The following is a 17950-nucleotide window of genomic DNA, read 5'->3' as shown; positions in this document are numbered from 1 at the left end:
CTGAACCGCATTCACACACATACGTTGTGTCTCTCTGACTGCGACACAGAGTAGGTCCTGAGGCCGGGATCTCCGGCGACATTGATGGAGGATTCGGGGATCAGGTTGGACAGCTGCGATCGCGACCTCTGATGGAGTGAAGCCCTGAACAGAAAGAAGCGAGCATCTACATCCACATCCAGCACTGATGAATGTCGTGCGTCTGCCGCCGCCGCTGCTCTAAGTGGCTTTGGATGATACCGTCAGTTAAAATGCTCTAAATGCCAAAGTTAATATAGGAGGGTAATTAAGTAAATCATGATACCAGCGCCTGCATTAACACAAGCCAATTTCAGCCACAAAATGATTCCTGCAATTATCTTATTTGGGTGCAAAGTCAAGGCTGAGTAAATGAATATATACCCAAGTGAGCTAGTGATGAAGGGCAGGAGGTGATTGGGAATGTGTCTGTGTTAATACCTCAAACTGGCGCGATAGCTGCCTGCTCGTGACAGATTCAGTCTCTCTGGCTCCTGGTGTTCAGCAACAGCCACTGATGCAAGGAAACAAATGGAAATTAGAGGAACATTTACAAGATTTGTACTTTGATCTTTTAGAGACAAAAACTGTTGTTTGTCAAATTAGCTTCTAAAACAGTGACTGTTATTGGTGTAGTTTAGCCAAAAAAACCAACCAAAAATGTTTACAGTCTTAGTTTTGGACCATCAGAAATGAAGAAATGCTCTCTGCATTTCAGAAGTCTGCAACCCCAGCTCCTTGACTAAGCATAAAATAAGTCCATAAACCATAAGTATCAAAAACAAAACAAATAAACAAAGCCTGCAAACTAAGACTACCAAGGTCCAACCCCAAACTAAAATAACACAAGCCAGTAGTGTAAGACTGCTGAGGATAAAGAGGGGGAAAGAACCCAAAAATAAAATTTAAAAAAGCATTTTTTTTGAGTAAGGAGTACTTAATTAGCATTTATTTAATTTAGATTAGTTACAATTATAAATTGATGACTGAGGTTCACATAGATGATAAACTATGTAGGTTTTTACATCCCAGTTGCCCTAAAGACATCTATATGCAAAGCAAAATTTTGCTAAAAAAGTTTTATCTTTTATTAGTTAAAAGCAGATATTATCTTGTGTTGCACAACATTGGTTACTAGCTGCCCAGAGATGGCATCTTTTATTTTGAAAATAAGCTATTTGAGCTTCTCTCAAACATAAAAAAAATACATTTTGAGAGATGCTTTTTACATTTTTGCCTTTTTTTGTGCCAAAAAAATAGTAATAATTCATATTCATTATTAAAAAAAAGGTGGTCATGAATGAAAATTCTAATTTCTTGAAGGCTAAAGTAAGACTATGTGGCTCCTTCTAGGTTTTAATCAGTGAAAATCGCGCCCAAATGGCTCTTTTACTGATAAAGGTTGCCGACCCCTGCTCTAGGAAAGCTGTGAGCTACAGTCAACCGTTTGGTGGGGTCATGTTGTTGTTTCAGGCCAGGTCCTCTTGCTAAGATTTGGTGGGTTGAAACCATGAAAGACACACCCCAAACTCAACCCCATGAAGGACTTTCTCCACTAGTCAACTAATGGTTGTAGATTCATTGAGGTCTAGAAAAATAAAGTGACTGTGTAGATTAGGGGTCTAAGTCAATATTTTGCGGCTCCCGCCTTAATATAAAAGCTCAATGTCTACTAAGCAATATCTTCTGCATGTCTATGATTTTATGGTGATAGCTTTGTATTCGCTTAGTGATGCCTAAGTTTGCTTAATGCCTAAAACTTTGCATTTTCTATTGTCGTTGGATCTGGTCTTGTTAGCTCCTGTCATTTCACAGGACATGCAGAAGAGGACATAGTCATGAACAAATGTTCAATAAACTTGTTCAGTAGACATAGACAACGGACCAAAAATATAGACCGTTAACGCAATTGAGTTTGAGACCCCGAGTGTAGATAGAAAGGTAGAAGGACCTACTTTGTTGGGCCTTCTCATTGAGAGCCTTGTCTCCCTGACTCTGCAAGGTAACTAGGGTGAAATAGACGCCCTTCCTCTCCAGGAGTTCGTTGTGTTTGCCCCTCTCCACGGCTCGGCCGTGCTCAAAACCGACAATCACATCTGCGTTCTTGATGGTCGACAGGCGGTGAGCAATGGAGATGGTGGTGCGACCCATCCGTACCTTTGAAAGGAACCAAGTCATTGACGTTTGTATGAATTCTAATCGAAGACACTGGGATTTTATTTGTTTTTTGTCTTGTCACATACTTTATCTAAAGCTTCTTGTACGATAGCTTCACTCTCGTTGTCCAGAGCAGATGTTGCCATGTCCAACAGGAGGATGCGAGGGTTTCTGACCAGTGCACGAGCAATGGCGATACGCTGCTTTTGTCCGCCGCTCATCTGTCCACCACCCTCCCCGACCAACGTATCAAATTTCTGCAGATAAATAAACCAGGTCAGGAGTCTACGTCCCTTTAGTTTGACCATCCTCCTCACACTCCTGTCCCTCCCTACCTGCGGTAACTCCATGATAAAGTTGTAGGCATTGGCCTCCTTTGCAGCAGTGATGATGTCGTCCATCGAGACGCCGGGCCGACCGTAGCGGATGTTTTCGGCGATGGTGGTGGCAAACAGCACAGGCTCCTGCTCTACAACGCCAATCAGGGAGCGCAGCCACTGGATGTTCAACCCCCTGATGTCGTGACCGTCCAAGGTCACCTGAAATGTTCGAGAAAACTTAACGGATGATACTTCATGTTCGCCCCTCCCCTTAAAAATGATGCAACTTTCAAAGAGAAGGGTTGTTAGTCTTGATGATGAACTTCCAACACAACAAAGAGCTTGTCTTTTTTTAGAAGCTAAAAGGAATAAGAATAGTGTCTGAAGAGAAGTGTAATTTGTGTAAAAGTGAAAAATGAGGCTGTTAGGAACCATTAGCTGAATAATGAAGTAGATTATCATGTAACTCTATCACCCCTGGGGGATGGTTATTCTTTTGAAATGACAAGCATTAAGCAGAAAAGGAAGAAAGTGGCACCAACAGTATGTTAGAGAAGTCTTTAGGTCTCTGGGTTTGGGGGGATGCTTGAAGAAAAGCTGACATGACCTCTCTGAGCTGCACACCCACCATTCCTTCCAATGGGTCGTAGAAGCGCTGGATGAGTTGGATGGCAGTACTTTTCCCGGCGCCACTCGCCCCCACGAAGGCTGTGGTCTCGCCTGACTTCACCTGAACACTGAGCTGGTCCAGGATCTGAATACGAAGACGGAAAATGAAATTAATTCCTCCAACTATAAATCCTTACAGTTTGATTTGTGCTTAAAAGTCTATAAACGGTGTACAAAGTATGACGAGCCTCTTGTTGATTGACTTTGATTTCACACATCTGTGCACACCCATACTAAATTATCCCTGGATGTGGAAGTTTCATTGAAAATAATAACTCCACCTTCACCACAACCCATACTCAACCAGTCTTTGAACCCAAAGCAGCCAATGGGGACAACACTCATTGACTGAACAATAAAGCCTCGTTTCCACTGAGTGGTCCGGTACAGTCCGGTCAAGTATTGGACAGTACCTCTTGGAAGTCCCCACTGGTTGTAGGTCCATTGAAAAATGGAAAGGAACGATTGGGGCGGAGCCACTGTAGACACCCGATGATTGGCGCCAAATTAGCGCTAATTTAAGCTAAAATTTCCAACTGCGCTATTCCTCTTAGCTGCCCGCAATCTTCTTTAAACAACATTAAATTCCTGGTATACGTGATATACCAGAAGTAAAGCAATAAAAAGTAGCACTGTAATAAAACGCTAGCGGTCTACACCACACATGTGCCGTGAAAACGCTAATATAGCGTTCATTTAAGCTAACATTTGTAAGCATTTTCCTGTCTACTCTTTTGGTCACCAGTCTGTATTCAAAAATGCCTCCAAACAACAGAAAGGCCTCGTCTGCGGTGGAACTACAAACGTTCTTTGCCATCCTTGATGACGGTGTGATACAGGGTAAGCTAGCGGCATGTTAGCGGTAAACACCGCAGATGAAAACAAACCGCTCAGTGGAGGCGTGGCTTAACTGAGTGGAATTAACTGGACCTCTCAGAGCAAATTAGCCTTAAATTACTAACATAGATGGCAAGTCCATAGCAACCATAGTATTTTTATCTTGTCGGGGATGACAAATATGTGAGTTTTTTGTCCACACATTAGAGTAAATTTCACATCTTTGCGTAGCAACCAGTATTTATCTGTTTCACATCCTCAAACTTTATTATACACCAAACAACATGTTGCTATTTTAAACTGAAGTCTGACTAGGGCTGCGTTCAAATACTCTGATATTTGCGATATGTTATACGAGTACAAATATTTTCGACGTCCCACATTGTTGATTTGCGATATATGTATAACTCTAATGGAGTTCAGTAAATGCACTACAGACAAAGAAATTCTCAATCTAACAACGGAGAATAATGTTGAGTTTTAAGTACATAAACAAAACCGTGTGCACTACTGTGAGTGGAGGTGAATAAAACCTTCAAAGTAAAGTGTCGGTGAAGCTTCTCATTTTCAAAATAATGCTATGTTTTTCGGTTTAAAAAAACAATATTTTAGTGAAATAAGTTCTAAAAAAAAAAAAATTCTGAAATATTTGTAAAAAATGTATAATAATAAATACACACAAAAGAATTAAATATGAAAATGAAATTTGGAATATTGTGAAAATCTTATGATGAATTGTCCGCGAAGATGTAAAATTAAGTTTATAAAACTATTTCAGTTTAGATTAAAGGGCTGACAGTGATTTCAAGTTGTTACAGTCAATTGTATATAGATGTTGCTGTGTCTTCATCTTCTTGACATTTATCGACTGCAAGTGCTGTCAGCTTTAACAACGAAGATGGAAAAACTTGTGAAAATTTTTAATTATCCAAAACAATCGGAATTGGGGAGTTTATGTTTCGCTTACTGCTAAAATTAGCCATGACAGAAAAACTTCTGAGTTTGACAAATATAATTTATTTCTTTCAAAATCTTTGTGTTTTTATCTGTTATGCTGATTATGATTTCCTGTTCCGAAAAAAAAGTTAAAATATTGAAAAAAACATGAATTTAATCATCATAATTTTAAAGATCTAGTAAAAAGTCATAAGAATCGTGATTCGATCTGTGAATTGTTGATCAGGAATTGAATCAGAGTTACGATCCACAACCCTAAGACTCACTTTGTATTAATGGGATGACGATCATTTAAGGATTGAAGATGTTGTTGAACATGAGTGCAAAGAAAACCAGAAAGCTCTCTGTGTGTGTGTATGTTTAACTTTAAATAGTACTAAGATTAAACAGGCTAAGATACTTTAAGGTCTAATTCCTGGGGATAAGTATAACAAACTTCAATAGCTACCAACCAAAGATAATGTTTTCTATGAAAGCCAGAGGTCATAGTTTCTGTTGACTTTTTATAATGGTTTAATGTATTTTGAAGGAGCACCAATGCTTCTGAGTGTAAAATAAAAGGATTCTTTTCACCACCAACAACAAAAAAGAAGTATATTTAACCATTATGCATTGGCTAGAGTAGAAATTAAGAGCTTTCATGGAGGTTTTGCCTTTTTTCTGAGGGCGCGAGACATTTTGAAGTAATTTCAGTCAAAAGAATAAATGATTGTTGGTATAAATAGGTAACAAAACAGAGATCTTTCAAAATCTATATTCAATTTTTACAATAAAGTAAAGGGTAGATTAGAAGGCGCTAAACCCAAAGTATTTTAGAAAATCCTTTATAAATATTAAAAAAGAACAACGAACTTGAGTCACCTTGAGGAGGATTAACTTAAATTAGTCATCAAACCTTCAGTGCAGCTTCAAGAAAAGATTAAAGTAAAAGTTTGTGCTCAAAAGCTTCAGTACCTTGACTTCAGGTCTGGATGGGTAATGGAAGGTCACGTTGTGGAACTCAATGTCTCCTTTGACCCGGTCTAGCTTGTACCCACTTTCTGATAAGCAGTCAATCTGTGGTTCCTGGTGGAGAAGCATTGAAAACAGAGTGACCTTTGCCTGCCAAACACACTCCTGTTTATTAAGTGCCTTCTAGTATCTCTTTCTTACCCTGTCAATGGTCTCAAATATGATGGTGGCAGCTCCACGACCTGCTGCAAACGCCTCCAGACACGGGGAGGCCTGTCCCAAACTCATGGCTGCTACCAGGACTCCAAAGAATACCTTCAGTTCAAAGTTTGGAAAAGTTTGTTTCTGTTTTTGCTATTTGCCCCAATGAAGAATAGTTTATGGTACAACTTAGTTATGTGTGTTCAATCGACCAGTTCCAATGAAAAGTCCATGAATGCACGTTTTAGGCTTCAACATTTAAAACTCTTGGGTTCTGAGTAAGATTTTAAGTCCATATTTGGGCTCTATACCGGGGGTCCCCACACATTTTCTTGTACTTTCTTCATCAGTGATGTGGGGGCAGGGTCAGAAAAAGGTTTTCTGTTAGCATCAATCGCAGGGTGTGTCTGAACTGGATGATAAAGCGATAACAATATATATCGCGATAGAACTTGTTCTCAATAGAGGAATGAGTCTATCGCAATAGACCTTTATTTTGAAGGCTCTGAAATTGACACTCGCCAGCATTTTCTCCTCTTTGGTGAATAAAAATTAGAGTTTAATTTGACTAATATACTTATTTGTTTTATATCGTGATATATATCGTTATCGCAAGATATGGAAAAAAAGATATTGAGATATAAAAAGATTCAATATCGCCCCGCCCTAGTCTAAACGTAAACATTTATGGTTTTCCAAAAAGCCAAATACAACCAAATATTCATAACCTTTTTCTAGAGAATGCAAAATGTTAACAGGAACATTCTGTTCTTTTTGACTGTGGAGTAAAGAAAGCTAAACCAGCTGAACTTTGACTAATCAGGGACTCGGAATTGGAAGTGATGTATGGATCGCGTCGTTCTTAAGACCCTTAAGTACCAACCGTTTGAAAATTGACTATGAAGGAGAAATGAACAATTATAGTTTGTGCCCGGCAAAGAATTCTATGACATCAGGTCTTTCAAAAATTGGTATAGAGCTGTGAAAGATAAAGCCTGGAGCAAGATTCATGAGATAAAGTCCAGTCCTGAATGTACACCATATACCTGGTGTCTACATACCACTAGTCCACAGTGTAAGACCTACCTGCAGTAGTGTTCCTGGTGTGTATTCCTCAGCATCCACGACCAGAGTGGAGCCATACCAGAACGCCAGAGCATAGCAGAGGAAGATGATCAACCACATGTATCCAGTGAAAAACCCCATAATCAGACCCTTCCTGATGCCCCACCGTTGGGCCGACACCAAGTTCCGGTCATACCTTCATGGAAAAAGCAACTTGTTTCGTAGAGTCGCCTTCAGGACTGAGCTTTCTAACACAATGTCGCATACCTGGCCACCTCTTTTTTCTCTCCACCAAAAGCAGCGACGGTCCGGATGGAGGAGAGGACTTCGTCCGCCACGGCGCCGGCTTTAGCGTAGGCCTGTAGCTCCATCCCAGTTAGCTTAGCCACAAACTACAAATAAAACAGAAGCACAATCAGTGTAGATGAAACTTGCTATTGACAGTGGCAGAAGAAGTGTTGTCCAAAACAAACATTGAAGAGAATTGTTTTCCTCTTAAACTTTGATATTTTTCTTACACGGATAAAAATAAATTGTATTTTTGTTTTTATTTATTATTTTTTTAGCTGCTCTGGCCTTAGCAGATTTGTTGTGAAACGTCAGACTTTTCTCCCAGAAGAGCAACTTATACATGGTTTTCTTCTTCTTGATTAGACATTTTTTGTTCTTGCGACTTATACTCCGGAAAATACTGTAAATAAAAAGTTACCAAAAAAAAAAAACAGGTGACATGTTAAGTCACGAGGAGCTAAATTTTACCAGAGCCATGAGTCCGGCTCCAAGGCCGATCAGCGGACTGACTGCAACGATGACCAGCGTTAGCTTCCACCCTTTGACGAATCCGATGCAGAACCCGCACACGAAGGTGGTGAAGCGCTGCACGAATATGGAAACTTGGTCGGCGATGGCGTCGTTGATCTTGTTGATGTCACTGCAAGAAGAAATGAATATAGTGAACGGAAGTTTGAGATGAGAACCACCTACTTGATGAGATCCTTTACCTCTTCCATCTACTCCTACACCTGTAGTTTGTAGGTACATACACTAACATCATCAGCGTAAATGTTTGTACTGTCCCAAGTTTGTGAGTGGGGTCATCTGGACCCCACAAGACGGCAATTTTTGATTTTCAATGGTGTCCATTAAAGACATGAAATCCACTTTTGTCATGAGACGAATAACACGACAATGTAAGGCTTGGGTCATCTGGACCCCATAATAGATAAAGCAGTAGACACTTATCTTTTCCTTCACTTACCCTATCCATTGTGTCACCCTACCATCCACCTTCCACTTACCTTTATCCTTTTCATATCTATCATCCCCTCTATTGTCTTAGATCTGCAGCCCTATTAACCCTCGTGTTCTCTTATAGGGTCCACATGACCCCCACCCTTACATTGAGGTGTTAGCCATTCCATGACAAAGGTAGACAAGGTTGATAAGACTTCTTGTCTGTCATTGGACACCAGTAAAGGTCAACAATCATTGAAAAAAAAAGTTCATCGCATTGTCTTGTGGGGTCCAGATGACCCTACTTTTATTGTAAACAAGCTAAGGAGAGCGAACATATGGACAGATCTTGTCTTTTCCATCGTTGTGTCCACACTCTGTGGCCCGGCCTCCAGTGGTTAAAACCAGAAGCTCCGAGGTCACGTCAGACTCACTCTGACAGGCGGGTGTTGAGCTCCCCCACCGAGGTGCAGTCAAACCAACCGATCTCCATCCGCATCACTTTGCTGAAGTACAGCTTCCTGATGAGCTGAATCTGCCTGGCGGCGGCTGTCACCCACAGGGAGATCTGTCAGCGGCAAAAGAGAAGCATCGCGGCAGGGTGACTTAAGGGTAAAACTTGACATATTCTCCACGGGTTAATTTAAAGGAGCTCGTTTTGCACAATGACAATCAACTCTTGAATATTTCTCACAGAAATTGCTCAGTGGGATAAGGAACACTTGATGATAGCATAGTGTGGAAATGGAGGCTTGAAATAATGCACTGTGAAAGGAGGTGCAACCAGCCTCCTCTATTTGACTCCAACAATCAGAATCCAGATTATGAAATGCCACGAACATCTCCCTAATTTGTCTCTTAAGTACCTCATTCTTATGGAAATGCGGGTCCCAGGAGTACAGCCAGGCAAATTAAATAAGCCCTAGACCGCGAAAACCAACAGCGCAAGCTTGAAAATCAATCGTTTTACAATAATGGGTGCCATGCAGTCATCCATCGATTGCGCTAAAGGAAGGTCATTAAAAAAGTCTCTTTGCTGTCGAGCTTTTGGGAATCTCCTGTGTTCACTCAGGTGTGTTATTACTCCTCCCCTGAAAACTGGCCTTTTAGGTTTTCTGCGCTATGATGTAATCCGTTGTGTAGCGAGCAGCACTCGTACACCTGATGTGTTAAATATTCCCACTGTCTGTGGTCCCAGTCCCAGCATCAGATCTCATAAATTTCTTATGGCTGCTCTGCTGTGAGCCTGGAATTGCTTATTAATAAGGGTACCGGGTTGATAAATGCAGTTTTTGCAGCCTGTGGGAAAGAGGCTGTGTTGGCTATTTACACATTTAATGTGATTCTGCAATAAATAAAAGTGCAGATTATCGAGACAGCAGGTGGAGAATTTTAGCCGCTGCAATAGCTTCTTTCACAAGTTTCAATAGTAAGGATTAGCTTTCAGTCGCATGGCATGCTAGCTGACTTAAAAGGTAGAAATACACCAGGACAGCAAGAATAGTCAGTATTTTCATTGACGTGTATTTGTGTTCAGAATGGATCAACAATATTGCAAGGGAAAATGAAAGAAAATCTTTATTGTAAAAGTTAACGCATGATCTAATTCCTACTAATAGTTAAATTAGCTAATGGTTGTCACTACCCAATCTGTAAAGGCTACCTGATCTGTTCCAGCAAGCGCAAATATTGGGTAACTTCCTCTTTGTGGCCAACATTCAACAGTAAGCTGTTTTAATTATATTTGATTCTGTAATTTTGTACTTTTTTTGTGCGTTTGTTGTAAAACTTTCAATAGTAAGGATAAGCTATCAGTGGTAAGATGTTCTAGCTGACTTGAAGGGTGTAAATGAGACAGAAAATTGTTAATATTTTCAGTGAGTGTTCTAAAGTGTATTTGTGTTTGTAGTCAGAATGGGTCAATAATATTGTGATAGAAATTGACAGAAATTGTTATTGTAAAAATGAGAGTATAAGCTAGCCGCTAATGCTAGTTAAACTAGCTACTTATGATTGGCGCTACCTGATCTGAGACAGCTACCCAATTGGCGCACAAATGTTTCGTCACTGTTTCCTGTACCAGATTATCTCTTGGTAGGGTTTATTGACAGTGTAAATCTTCTTTCAAAAGTTTTAGTGGTAAGGATCAGCTTTCTGTTGCAAGGAGTGCTGGCTGAACTGAAGGGTGGAAATGGAATGAACAGCAAAAATTATCTTTGCATTTTTTCATTTGTGGTCACAATATATCTACTTATACATATAGCATTTAAAGGGAATTTAAAAGAAAATCTTTATTTTAAAGGGAAAGGATAAGCTAACTGCTAATGCTAATAAAACTAGCTAAGGGTTGTTGCTACCCCATCTGTAAAGGCTACCTGACCAGTTCCAACAAGTGCAAATATTGGGTTACTTCCTCTTTGTGGCCAACATTCAACAGTAAGATGTTTTCATTATATTCGCATTCTCTAATTTGTACATTTTTCAGTCGTACGCCATGCTAACTGACTTGAAGGGTGTAAATAAGACAGAAACTGCTAAAATGACCAGGATTTTTTTAAAAATACAGAGTTGTATTTGTGATCAGAATGGGCCAACAATATTGTAAGGGAAAGTGGATGAATTTATGTCTTGTAAAAGAGAAAGTATTTGCTAACTGCTAATGCTAGATATACTTGTCACTACCTGATCTGTGACAGCTACCCAATTGGTGCCCGATTTTGTGGTACCTTCTCCTGCATCAGATTAGATTCTGGTAGCATTTCTTGACAGCGTAAAGCTTATTTCCAAAGTTTCAATGGTTGAGATTCAAAAGTTCAAAAAGCTGACTTGAAGGGTAGAAATTGTGACAGAACAGCAAAAAATTGTATTTATTTTTATCAAGTGTTTAAAATTATAGACGGCCATTTTGTATTTGTTTTGATAGTTTGGATGAGTCAGTAATGTTGTGAGGGAAGTAAGAAGAATCTTTTTAATCGTAAAAATATTAGCTAACTCCTAATGCCAGCAAAACTAGCTAATGCTTGTTGCTACCTGATCTGTAAAGGCTACCCAATGTGGACAACATTTGACAGTAAACAGGTTCGATTAGATTTGCTCCCATAATTCGTACACTTTTTAATACATTTGTTGTTCCAAAATTTTAAAACTTAGAATAGAAAAAAAAATTAGCTCCTGGTTGCATTTCCCAACAGTTTGAAGCTTCTTTCAAAAGTTTCAGCGGTAAGGATCACCGCTGAAATTGCTAGCTGACTCAAAATGTAGAAATACAACAGGACAGCCAAAGAATTGTCAATATTTTCATAGTGTTCAAAAATACAAACATGTATTTGAATTTTCTATCATGACGGGTCAACAATAATGTGATGATTATTAGAAGAAAACGTATCCTAAAAGTGAAAGAGCTAACTGCTAATGCTTATTAAACTAGCTAGTTAATGCTAGCTACTTTTTTAAACATTATAGAACTGGTAGAAGAGGGATTAAAAAATGTGTTAAGTCAAACTAATGATAAAATTATTTTTTTAAATGTCAGTTTCTGCAGCTTAAATGAGAATGTCTTCACTAGTTAACATCCAAATGTACACAGTTTTAGCGTGTTTCTATGCTAAAATCTGTAACCTGAACGAGACTTTACTATCAGATAACATTACTGTAAGGTTTTTTTATATACATTTTATTTGATTTTTTTGCTATTGAAAATAAAAAAACTTATTTAAAATACAAGTGTATTTGATGCTAACACTTTCAAAAGCCTGTGTTCTCCTCCTCTCTGTATTTTTATCTCATACAGAAATTTATAAAAACCAAGTCCTAACATATGCAATCTATAAACTTTGTCATTCTTTAAAAATTATACCAATTTTAGTTTTTATAAGTTGGCGAAGATTTGACAAACTTAGCTTTCTGTTCCTTTACACATAAATGAAGGCAATATCACATAGCTTCAATATGAGACACATAAGAAAAAAGGCGAAAACATTTGAAGTCCAACCTGAAAGTATCCCAGCACGAACACAGATGCTCCAATCCCAACGTAGTATAAGGCAAAAAGGGTCATTTCATATTCAATGTCGAGGATCCTATAGGTCAGAAAACTCACGGTTAGAGAATTACAAACCACAACAACAACAATGTTCTAGTAATACGTTCTCTGTTTTGAATTTTAAAAAACATCATAAATCAATTTAAATACATTTAGGAAAATTGACTTTTTTATTGCTCCACTGTCACAAGTTTGGGGACATAACTGCTGAAAAGTCAGGTATGTTCGATATAAGTATAAAAAAGAATGGTTTCTTTGACTGGACTGAACAAATTTGATGTAACAGAAAGAAAGAAATCATCATCAAGTTCATAAAGCACATCAGTAAATGACTCATGGCTTGGACTTTAAATAAGGAAACACAAATGTGAGGCCATCTTTCGGACAATAAAAGCTTAAGTAGTAAAGAAAACTGTCCAAAGCCTGGCAGCAAGGGTATAGAGTGTATCCATCATTTTCAATTGGGTCAAAAGGGTTCAGGATCTCTCCCTGTCATGTTCTGTGATCTTCTACATTTTGGTTTGTCAGCTACAGGTGAGTTCACTTCTTTGGTTTGTTCTTTGTTAGCTTGGGTTGTCTTATTGATGTTTTCGGCTGTCAGGTTAGTCTCCCAGTGTCCTGACTTTGAGTTCACCTGGTGTTTTTTTTAAATAAACCTAGTGGTGCAGAATCCCTCTGTAATTGAGTCCTCCTTTTAAACGGCTCCTCTTTTCGACCTCAGCTGTCTTTAGGATCGACAGTCCATCACAAGGCCACATACACAGACAGAAAACCACTTAGACTCACTGCTCACGGGCAATTTAGACTTTTCAATTGAACAACGGACCTTATTTTTTGTACTGTGGGAGGAAGACAAATGTCCGTGCAAGGGCGAAAAAAACAACAAACTGAAAGAACCAATCAGGGTTAAACTTTCAAAGACCTTCGGGATGTGAGGGGATGGTTAAAAACCATACTTATTGTAGCTAATGAATGTGGTCAGGGGTCATGTTTGTGACAAGTAAATAAGATGGACTAGACCTAACTTGTAATTTCTAGCCACTAAGCTCTAGGGTCGGCTCTTCAGAATCATCTGGGTCCATTGTCTGCGATTCATACACATGCATTTACATGAATAGAATCAAGCAGGTAGCCTTTAGAGGTAGAGATAAGTGGTAATCCCTTAAGGATATGCTTGATTTTCAAAGGAAAACATCACATGGAGTCTCTTCCAGGAATACTCAACCCCTCTGCATATGCTGCGTGCCAAGATCTATCAAATCTTCATATATGAACAGCTGGTTAGGGCCCACTCCCATGCTGGCTGTTCCCATTAAATCACAAGTCCCCAACCTTCGGGACGCAGTACCGGACCCGGTAATGGACATGGAACCAGTACCAGGTTAGGGTACCAGTATCGTTCTCAATCCCAACTTGTCATACTTGGACGTGTGGTTCACACCCCTTCCACATCGTGGAACCAGTACCAGGTTGGGGAGATGTCCAGAGGGTTGGGAACCTCTAGCGTCTGTGGCCTAGTACCAAGCAACCATAAGACCGGTACCGGTTTCCAGCCCGGAGGTTGCCTGGAGACCCACCCGCAAACACTCGTATGTGGAAGCCAGAAGATCCTCTAGTCTAGATGTTTGTAAAAAGTGAGGTTAGGGACCTGGGACCATGAACCTGGCATGCCAGGATGCTGGCCCCAGAAGACACTGAGATGGTGAGGTTAGGACCCGGGATCGGTATGGTGGGCTTTGCACCCAAGTGCCCTGTCTTCTCAATGTTAAAAAGCCCAACTTGGATCCCAGTGCCCCTAACCCAGTACCAGTTCCAGTACTTCATCCCTAGGGTTGGGGACCATTGATTTAATGGGAACAGACAGCACATCAAAAAACGACGAGTTGGGGACACCCAAAACGTCAAAAAGTGGCGTGGAGGGGCCCTGAACCACATGTCCATATATGACGATTTGGGAGTGAGAATGGATTGGGATCAAAGGCAGTTTTTTCAGACTTAATGACCAACTCCAATGAAAATTCTTTTTTATTCTGTTCTTAAGGGATTTTTCTCATGATGGGGGATGTATATAACGAAAATTAAGCTCCAGATTGCACTTCAATTTCTTCAAGTGTCAAACGGGTGAAGACGAAAAAATACAGTTTAAAAAAGCTTGTAGTTGTGATGTAGAAACTACAATGGGTAGATGACTAGATCTATGAACGTATTTGTTTTCCTCGTCTGAGCTGGCATCTGCCTCAAAACTGTATGGCTGGATAGTTATATTGCCTGCTATTTTTGTTGCACCAATAGTGTTAGTGTCACTACCCGATCTACTGCTACCACACTATTGGTTTCACCACAGGACACCACATGTGCAAACCAAACATCACTTCCTTTCTTCTCTGACTTGTGACAATATCATTTTCTGACAGTTCTGACATCTTTTCAGCACCCCAGGTCGTTTAAACCCTTTTTATTATCGGGTGTGTCCAAATTCAAGCTTTGCTGCCTTTGTGGTCTACTTTGGCCGTTCCTTCGTAGAGTGGATAGACCGGATCTGGATAATCTAGCCCAGGGGTGTCAAACTCAATCACACAAGGGGCCAAAATCCAAAAAAACAACTGAAAACACTGAAGTTGATAGCTAAAAATGCCAAAGCTTATAATTGAAAACGTTGAAGCTGATAGCTGAAAACGCTGAAGCTCATAGCTAAGAACTCTGAAGCTGATAGCTGAAAAAACTGAAGCTGATAACTGAAAACGCTGAAGCTGATGGCTAGAAACGCTGTAGTTGATAACTGAAATCCCTGAAGTTGATAGCTAAAAACACTGAAGCTGATAGCTGAAATCATTGAAGCTGATAGCTGAAATCACAGAAGCTGATAGCTAAAAACGCTGAAGCTGATAGCCAGCAAAACTTTTAGCTAAATGCCAAATTAGCGTAAAAAAACAAGCAAAAAAACGTAGGTTAGCCAAAACAGCTAGCATGAAGCTGAAAAAATAGCTAAACCTAAAAATAGCCTAAAAAACTGATAAAAGCCTAAATTAGCCAAAACAGCTAGTATGTAAATATTATCCTTACTCCAAAACAGCCAAAATCAAGTCAAAATTAGCCAAAACAGCTAGTATGTACCTAGCTGATATATTAGCCAAACTCCAAAATAGTTTATAAAAATCTTAATAAATGCTAAAATAGTCCAAAAAGCTTGCAGAATGCCAGTTTTTAAAACTTTAAAAACGTAACTTTTAACATGAATAAAAACAGGCAGGAAAATTATTCCAGAAAAAATAAACTTAAACCTAAGTAAAAATTCATTATTTTACTCTCCATGAAAAAAATTTTGTCAAAATTATACAAGTTAAAAATAAGCACAAGATAACATCGGGCCATTAATAATAAATTAAATAAAATTATCTGGAGGGCCAGATCTGGCCCCAAGGCCTTGACTTTGACACATGTGGTCAAGCCTTTAGATCAGGGGTGTCCAAACCCAGACCTCTAGGGCCGGTGTCCTCCATGTTTTTCAACCAACCTGCCATTGAAGCTCCTTTTTGTGTAAACACACCTTATCCAGGTAATTATCTAAGCCTGGGTTTGGACACTCCTGCTTTAGATAATTCCAGTCGTTACATCGGCAAATGTCGCCTGGCATCTGTGACGTCTATCCGGAACAGAGAAGTGGGGTCAGGCTTGCTCTGCGCCAACTGCTCAACCTCTGAGGAACCTGTGGTGCAGAGGTAGCGTGGTCGACCTCTGATTGGAAAATCACAGGTTCAGTACGCCCATGTGTTGAAGTGTCCTTGGGCAGGACACTGAACCCCAGATTGTCTTTGGATAGAGATTGGCGGCAGTGTTCAGTACTGCCTTCAGGGTGAGAATGGGTGTATGTAGTATACGTATATCCTCTTTTACCATTGAATAGTTGGGGTTTTGTCCATAGGAGTCAGAGGATGTCTTTTATTCTCTTACCCACATGTCTTGTTACCCAGAGGTGACAACATCTCCAGCGTTGAATTGATGAGGCCTCCGAGCGACTGGTTCAGCGGCAGACTCGTGTCCAGAGTTCCGGTGTAGTTCCTTTTCCACTGGATGGTGTTGTTCACGCACTCCTTGCGGTCGTCGCTCAGCTCTTGGAGCTCGATGTCGTAATCGATGAAGGTGTCGGTGAGAAGGCCAAACACCAGGAGCATGAGGGGCTGGGCCGAGCCGTGCAGAAACGCGCAAACGGCGCCCACCACCATCATCAGGACGTCCTTACAGGTGGCGAACCGGAACTGGGCAAACACAGATGCAAAGATTCACCGATGAAGAAGATGCGGACACTTCTCGATAAGAATAGCTATCTTACCAGTTCAAAGAAGCCAACTCTTATTGCGGGCTCATTTTCCTTTTCCTGAGCTCTTTGAGAAACAGAAAGTCGATTAGTTTAGTCATTTCACAGCCACGTATTCTTGTTTTGTTACTTACTTCTCCTTCCCCTTGGAATTGGAGATAGTCCTGCATGGACAAAGCAAAGAAACAGTCATTCCAATAGCCGTGCATAGAGGCTAACGGAGTCATTAGGACTTTATCCATGATGGATAGAAAAGTTTCGGTGCCCAGCACCAACAAAAGGAACAAACTCCTAATTAATACAATTAGTTCACGTTAAACGGCTAAAGCTATCAGGACCAAATTGTTAATCAAAGGCAGCTGATTTCTTTCCAGTATTCTGCAGGGATTTCTAAGTTGAGGCTTTCAGGGCCGCTCTAATTAAGCTTTAAATAATCTTGTTGGCTTGTAGCGACATGCTCTTTTTTATCAGAGGGTCTCAGTAATGCTAAAAACAAGACGCTGATCTTCTGATAGTAGAGAAAAGATAATTACTCAAAAACTTCACAAATATTAAGATAAACAAGTATTAAGCCTTTTGCTGGGTTTTCTTTTGTAAATGTAAAGTAGATGTTTGTTTACATGAGACTTTTAAACAGCTTCATGTTGTGTTTCATTGTTGATTTTTTGTTTGGTGTATTGCAATTTTAACTTTTTTAGCTTTCCTTTTTAACCTCTTTAGTTTATATTTTTTACTTTCTTCACCTTTCTACTTATTTAAAATTATTATTTAGCTAATAAATTGTCCCTTTATTAATTTAAATGACTTATTTTCTTTTTGTTACCTTTTCAACAATAATAAACATAACTTTTTCTGTATAGGCTATTATATATATTTTCACAATTTTCAAATAGTGTCACTGGATTCAGACCAATTTTGTTTTTGATAAAAAGTTTTGCTTTATTTGTACAGATTAAATGTTTCATACTTTTCTTTATATGAAGATATTAGGTTTCTAACTTTTTACATTTGGTTTTATATTTTTGTTTGTTTCAGAATATAACCTTTTTTAGTTTTTCAGTTTGATTAATAGAGTTTTTTTATGTGGCTTTACTTTTTATGTTTTTATGTAGTATTTGTGTGTACTTAAACAATTAGACTCCAATATACATGCAAAAAATCCAGAGAAAACAAAAGCATTTTATT

The 17950-nt window shown here is 39.3% G+C and overlaps 1 protein-coding gene across 1 annotated transcript in view; it reads right to left on the bottom strand.

Moving 5' to 3' along the window:
- abcb11b (ATP-binding cassette, sub-family B (MDR/TAP), member 11b) overlaps positions 1-17950 on the bottom strand; it is a gene marked incomplete at its 5' end in the record, with an annotated part of 38079 nt that overhangs the window by 19069 nt on the left and 1060 nt on the right. The window contains 16 exon segments of the mRNA XM_024294242.2: positions 24-144; positions 460-532; positions 1974-2175; positions 2262-2432; positions 2511-2714; positions 3124-3249; positions 5913-6023; positions 6111-6224; positions 7197-7371; positions 7443-7567; positions 7935-8106; positions 8843-8976; positions 12400-12487; positions 16402-16706; positions 16781-16832; positions 16900-16929. Of these exon segments, the coding sequence (XP_024150010.1) occupies positions 24-144; positions 460-532; positions 1974-2175; positions 2262-2432; positions 2511-2714; positions 3124-3249; positions 5913-6023; positions 6111-6224; positions 7197-7371; positions 7443-7567; positions 7935-8106; positions 8843-8976; positions 12400-12487; positions 16402-16706; positions 16781-16832; positions 16900-16929 (2203 nt within the window).

The sequence above is a fragment of the Oryzias melastigma genome, linkage group LG2, assembly GCF_002922805.2.
Source record: "Oryzias melastigma strain HK-1 linkage group LG2, ASM292280v2, whole genome shotgun sequence".
In the NCBI taxonomy this organism is placed as follows: domain Eukaryota; kingdom Metazoa; phylum Chordata; class Actinopteri; order Beloniformes; family Adrianichthyidae; genus Oryzias; species Oryzias melastigma.
The sequence above is the reverse complement of the archived record's forward strand: the minus strand, read 5'-3'. Positions and strand labels throughout refer to the sequence as shown.